The following is a 6,957-nucleotide window of genomic DNA, read 5'->3' on the forward strand; positions in this document are numbered from 1 at the left end:
ATTATTGTACTATTCTTATATTTCTGTCTGTACTAGTCGTTCTTCATTCTTTTTGTTTTTTTACCCTATAGGCAACCTATTTATGCCTCACCCTTCGTCTCAATTAAAAAAAATATCCCCAACGTGGGAGCGGCCCGCTGCGTGTTGAGTCGTGCACCGCAGGACTTAAAATAAAGTTCGCATACATCCATCCATCCATCCTTATATTAACCGCCAGTTTTCACGCGAGTCCCCCCGTAGTGGGTAGGAGCCAAGAATCAGGCACGAGCAAGCAAGGAAGAAATAGCGCGTTCTGCACGCGGCATTCGGTCAATAAGAGCAGCTACAGGGCTAGTTGGTTGTTGCTCTTGGAATACGCGCTTTTTCTTATCTTACGAGGACGGACTGCATACACCACAACCACTGACTGAATACACCACAAACACAGCCCTCTTTGTTTGTGGTGTATTCAGTCCGTCCTCATTCAATAAAAGCGCGAATTCCAAGAGCCATTCAGTCCTTTCGAAACCATAGAATCTCCTCAAAATTCTTCATTGGTTAATATTAAAAGTTAATATTACAAGCAAATCAAATTGGTTTTGGCACTGATTGTTCAATTTGGTGTGCCCTAGCTGGTGCTAGAAAGCCGAATACAGCTTGCGCGAAAAAGAAGGGAATACGCTGCGCTAGTAACACTCGACATAGCTAAAGCATATGACAGTGTAGACACTCCATTCTACTGAATAGTCTACACTGCCTAAATTTCCCACGAGATATAACTGAATGGTTAGCAGAATTTTTAAAGTAAGAGAATTTTATTGCGTTAAGGATGGCTGCTCCTCATCTAAATTCAAACAGAATCTCGGAGTTCCCCAAGGAGCAGTCCTATCTCCAATATTATTTAATACATTATTGAGCTCAATTCCAAATTGTCAGGATGTTTGTGTCGACATTTACGCAGACGATATCGAATTTTTCGCTGCTGACGGTGGCATTTACTCATGACATCAAAAAATTGCAAAGGTACATTATATGCTAGAAATATGGCTGCAGTCGATTTCATTGTCATTAAATGTAGCAAAAGTGCAACATCCTCTTGGTGTTTCCGCTAAGAGATTCAATTTCAGTTTCTATTGTATATAAACAGTAGCCTACTCCACAAGATCAATATTTGGACATCATCTACAATGAAAAACTTAACTGCAATCCGCACATAGAGCATTAGCAACAAAGGCACAGCGGGTTTATTGAGCAGGCTGAGTAACCGAAAATATGGGTTACTTAGGGACACCGTGATTAGGTTGTACAAAATGTACATGCGGCCAATATTGAAATTTGGGGGCATATTGTTTCTCGGACAGCCCTATTTATAAAACAGTCACTGGTTCTGTTGGAGAGAGAGAAGCGCTGCGCATGTGTGTGGGACTTGCCAGGTTTGTGCTAACAATGTAATTTATCAGGAAGCGCCAACGTTGCTTTGTCGATTCCGCACCTTAGCGGTACAAACATTTTTTTTAATTCTATAGCTTACCGGCAAGAAGATCTGAATATGCCTTCTCAGGGTCACAGACTCCGTCTTTCGTGCATTATTACGCTTAATGAAGTTATCAAGAGAAGTTACTATCTTGGCCAATGCCCAGAGTGGGTAAGTGCCATAAGCAGCGTTCGAATTAGATTGGATTTCATTAATTCCAATATTCTATCCTTGGGACCCTCCTTATTAGGTTATTGTCCCGGGATGTCTGTACCGCTGTACGAAAATTTCTTAATTGAATCAGGTTTTTGTCATTCTGAATTTTAAAATTAGCATTATTAATATATTCCAACTATTCTATAATTCATTTTCATATGTGACCAATTTTACCTATAATATTCGTTTCTTTGGCCAATCCCCCAGAGTGGGTGTGAGCAATTCATAAGGTCATCATCAACATCACATCAGCACGCCGCACGAGGCTCTCGTAGTTGGACCCTCCATTTCCTTTTTAGGAATCGTTTTAGCAACATAGACCAGTAGCTCTGATCGCACATCTCGGCCGGTTTGGACCAGATGGGCGTGCTGCTTTGGTTGTTCGCCCTCGCTCTTGCGACGACCGTGGCCTACGCCCTCTGGCGTACGTGTTGTTCACGGAGGAGCACGGCGCAGGTCCTCCGTCCACATGAATGCGTCACCTTCGATGGCCACGGGGGGGCTCCACGACTCCTGCACAGGGAGAAGCGACAGTCGAAACAGGCACAGGTCAGTTTCTCGTGGAAGCCCTCCACTACCTGCTCCTTTTGCAACGGTTTATCACATCTCATTATCTCTTGGCACATTTTTGTCTCGATGAGAAAGTAAATCTCGCATCCAAACCTTGGTAGCATGAGGTAGGCCCCATACCATGTTCATTACTGGACACGTTAAATGAAAATCAACTGTACCTTACAAAGCCTCCAGCGTTATTTCCTCACGTCGTTCGCATTGATAACCAACTATCTAGCAGTGATCTATTACAACATGTAGAACCCCACACCGTCAAGGCATAGCGTACCACGCCCATGAGCAAAACCGACAAATGCCCAGACATGTGCGCAACTACGACCAAGGCATAATTTCGGTGATAACGTAGCGGAATGAGGCATATGCAAAGACACGGGGACGTAAGATTCTCTCTTTTCTCTCTACGCTGCGACGATCAGCAAGCATCAACTATACCATCAACGAAGTCCTTATGCAGATTTCATAAACTCGTGGTCGGTGAAAAATGAGAACTCATTGTTAATGCCCGTCCTGTTCTAGACCGTGCCTTTCTTTCTCTTTCGTTCAGACTCGAGATATCTGTATGAGTGCGTCCCACAAACAAGCCAAAACAAAAGCATCACAGAATTACTTCTCTCTCTCGAAGATAATAGTAGAAAAAGCTTACTTGTTTCCTCCTTGATGCTAACTCTGTTATTGCATCACCGCAATATGACTTCCGGTACGGGTTATCTACGCCAGCAGCTCTAATTCATGTATATTCCTGCGCGCGTTTGTATGTACGCGTATGAACATAGATTATGTCAAAATGTGTTGGCTGCTCTGACGAGATCATTTTTACTGCGTCATCCTGTAACACACTGTCCCAATGTCGGCGGCATAAATTGGTGTAATCGATGCTCTTATCTAGAAATAACTCATTTACGTAGGCATCAAAAAAACAAGAAAATGAGGGCAGTCTGTGTGCTAAATCGCGCAAAGCATGGCACAGCAAAGCACGGGCCCGTCTCGCTCGTGTTCCCCTTCAACCGACACGTCTATCTTCGAAATCCGCGGCTTCCTCCGAGGAGTACGCACTTTCTGGTGACTTCCAGGCATAACATACCGGTAGTATTTTCGGCTCCTAGACACTTTCTCTCGTGTTTGTACTCGAGTGTCGTCTGCTAAGTTCTGATAGCGAAAAAGAACACACTTACAAAACGCGTTTCATGAAATGTTCAACTGGTGTTGCGTGCAAAATTCGCTGAGCTGTGGCAAGTATACATCGTCTGAACCGGCCGATGATTAATGACCGCCGAGCAGAGCACGCCTTGTCTATCAGAATAGGACAGGATCGCATGTGCCGTAACGCTGTAAAAAATGCACCTGTGAACCATTGCTGGAGACCGCATGCATTTGCAGAAGAGTGTAAGGACAAGGGGCTCGGAGGTCCTGCTCTCGTCTGGGGACCCGGCGTTGCAACTTGCTGCGGTGACTCGGCTGCGATGTCATCGCGGTGAGAGGCATGACCGTGTAGACGTGGCGTAGGACGCGCGCAGTGGTCCAGGACCCGGGGGGGTCCAAACACACTTGCAAATAAAGTTTTTCTCTCTCTCTCTCTCTCTCGGCAACTGCCTCAGGCCATGTACATACAGAAATTTGGTGATCGTTGTATCAGCGTTCCTTCCGTGACTATTATCAGAATGAGTATAGCTTTCTGGTTGATAGATTTGATTAAGTGGTGTTCCATGGATTTTTTTTTATTTATTTGGCCTCGGCGCGTGCTTGAGGGTTGTGAAGCAGAGCTCTTCGAAGAATAAAATTCAGTTTCGAGCGTACGCTTGTCCGCGTCCTGTGTACTCCGTCCCTCCCCGCATTTGTGGTCATCAATTCAACTTGGGCGTTACCAGTTCCCGCACAAGACGAAGCTAACCGTTAACAACTACCACAAACGAAAAGATGTTCTCGTTAAAATTATTTATGTTCAGCAAAACTTCTTGCAACTAGTTGGTTCATACTTGTAAACTCGCCCTTACTGCGCAACCAGCAGGAAAGAAGAAGGGAGACAGGAAATAGTGCAAGAGCGCGCTCTTTCCTGTCTCCCTTCTTCTTTCCTGCTGGTTGCGCAGTAAGGCGAGTATTTACGTTCCTCGTAAATTGAGCTAAAAGGCGCCAGTAAGAACGCACTGAATTCGGAAGGACCTTCCTTGGATGTGAACTGTGCACCGCAAATGACGAAAAATAGCCAGTGTGCACCGCTGAGATGTCGCGCCGTCTGCATCCTACAGGTATGCAGCCCCCACCACCCCTTCGAGCCGGCCAGCTGCACGACGTCCCTTTTCTTCGCAGCCCCCAAACCGACGCGAATCTCACGATGCCGAGACGCCCATTCATGCACAAGGTAAGTGCGCGCATCGCCATTTTTTAAAGGGAGGTCGGCGACACTAAACACACATTGGTTCAACGACGAATTTAGCGATGCGCCGAACCACCAGCAACACCTTCCGCCCACGACAAATGGGCAAACGAAGCCACGTGGAAGGAAATGTGTTTTTCTTGCCTTCCACCTTTTCTGCGTGTGCTATGAGCGCCCTGAGAGCAGTGAAGCTGAACAAAATACCTTGTTGGGCTAGTTGGTTACTAATCTTCGAAATGGGGTAGCGCGAAAACGAACAGCACAAAGAGTGTTCCTGATTTGTCCTCTTATTTCGCGCTATCCAGTTTTGAATATGTAGCAATGTGTTATGCTGAACAAAAGAGACACGTGGGCTTGTTCCTTGGTACTGCACATCTGAGGATTAGCCTGAAAACTATGTAGTACGACAGAAGCGCATTCTCTTCGCCGTATACCCTGTCGTCCTGCGTCGTTCCTTCGCGCTAAACCTGAAGGCATGTCGTAGCCAGCTGTGATATGACATGTTTGAAGTCGATTCGGCTTGCGGTACAGGTACTGCGTAAACACGAGCATCAAGGCATGATTCGATGTGATGTGTTGAATGGTTTGATGCTATAGGCGCTAGGGTAGGCACAGAACTATCGTCATCATGAAAGGCTTCTCCTGTGTGACGCCTAGCAACGCGTAGCAGTAAGGAAGTACAGGAGCGGGAGAAGTGATAAAAGAAAATAACATTTCTCCGCGACGCGGTATTCGAACCCACGTTCCGCAGGGGGAGCTTCGTGCCAGTCGCTGTCCAGCCACGCTAGCAGGTCAATCATACGTTTGAGCCATATGATTGCGTTGCTATGGGCGAGAGAACTCGAGAAATATGGAGAGAAACGGGGATAAAGAAAGAGAAAGAAATAGAGAGGTAACGAAAGAGAGAAAGCATAGCACAGCCACGTATAGTATAGCATAGCAAGGGGTAGGAAATGGGAAATGATGGTGGAGGAGGAAGGGAACGCCACCAGCGCCGCTGTTCGCTCAGACTTCACACGACTAGTGCGTGGCTGCCCCATTTTTTATTTGTGATGACTGAAAAGTGGTGACTGCACTTGCTCGATAAGCTTGCGATCTTCACGCACTTGATGAATGCGTGTGCCCCTGGCTCGCCAGGCATCTCCCTGCCGGCAGAAGGGCAGCCCAGATGTGGCCCGAGGCCGTTCTTGCCTCGCCGCGGCGGTATCGAGACGCGCCACAGGAGGCGCGATGCTAGTCGCGGCTTTCGTACTACAATGAAAATTGCGCTGTAGTTGGTAACGAGATGATTTCCGCGCGCACAGAAACAAAGGGGAGGAAGTAGACCGACAAGCGCTCCTCATAACTCTGTTGTATTGGTGCAAAGAAAGGACACACATATCTAGGAAACCCACACAGATCTACTTCGTCCCCACTCTGTCCGTCACGCTGAAATCATCCCGCTACCGTCGTGGCTGTGGCGAGAGGAGATGATCACGGCTGTTTCTAGATTCTTCTTCTTGTATATTGCATTGGGCGAACGGAGAGCTTATTCGATTGGCCAACGAAAGACCAAGCTTATCGGCGGGCGCGAACCAGCGACAGAGGGAATTTGGCTTTCCTGTATGCGCCGTTTCATGTAGCGAGGTATTTGATGGCATAACCTCATGCTCGGTCCGGCTGCGGACTAGCAACATGAACGCACCTTGTCTCTGTACAATTTCGCACCCTGTTCCTTCAGATTGCCGGTTTTTGGGCTTGTTGGTATACCTGAATTATAAACCTCTTCAGCGCTAGCAGACAAGGACGAAGGAGAGACACACCACGGAGAGCTGCTGAGGCCTCCTTGGAGTCCCAGGAAGGCCTCTAGGCGCCAGCAGAGAGTGGAGATACTACTTGGCGGTCCATCAGCAGCGGCACGGAATTCATGTGGGCAGAAGACGCTGCCAGGTTTACGCGCCAGCATCCCCAGAAGACACGGGCAGCGACTTGCGGCGTCAGAACCACCGGCCAAGTTAGTCTACCGGACTACGTTGAGAGTGTTCTTGGACTTGGACCTAATTTGCCGTATCCAAGATTGAGTGCGCCGGAGCTTGTGAGCCTTGTGCGACGAATATCAAAGTGTGCCCCCGAAGGCGAAGCAAATCGTTGCATATCTGAAGGCGTAGATGTGATAGCGCGTAAAAATCGCACGTCTACACGCGTGCCTGTAAAACGTGTAGCGCGTTTTTTAAAGCAGAAGAAACTGTGTGTTCTACCAGCAGACAAAGAAGGTGGCTTTGTTGTCCTCGAGGAAGGTGATTTTGACGAGAAAGCCTGCTCCGCTATTACCAATGTTTTTAATGTGTGTCCCCAATGTGTCTCT

General features: G+C 47.3%; 1 protein-coding gene across 1 annotated transcript in view; it reads right to left on the minus strand.

The window, feature by feature from the left end:
* Positions 1 to 2,104: 2,104 nt before the first annotated feature.
* The window catches only part of LOC119381886 (uncharacterized), a 35,980-nt gene continuing 31,127 nt past the window's right edge, over positions 2,105 to 6,957 (minus strand). Inside the window, exon 9 of the mRNA XM_037649638.2 lies at positions 2,105 to 2,182. Coding sequence (XP_037505566.1) covers positions 2,105 to 2,182 — 78 coding nt within the window. The remainder of the gene's footprint in view (positions 2,183 to 6,957) is intronic.

This window comes from Rhipicephalus sanguineus, chromosome 2, assembly GCF_013339695.2.
Source record: "Rhipicephalus sanguineus isolate Rsan-2018 chromosome 2, BIME_Rsan_1.4, whole genome shotgun sequence".
In the NCBI taxonomy this organism is placed as follows: domain Eukaryota; kingdom Metazoa; phylum Arthropoda; class Arachnida; order Ixodida; family Ixodidae; genus Rhipicephalus; species Rhipicephalus sanguineus.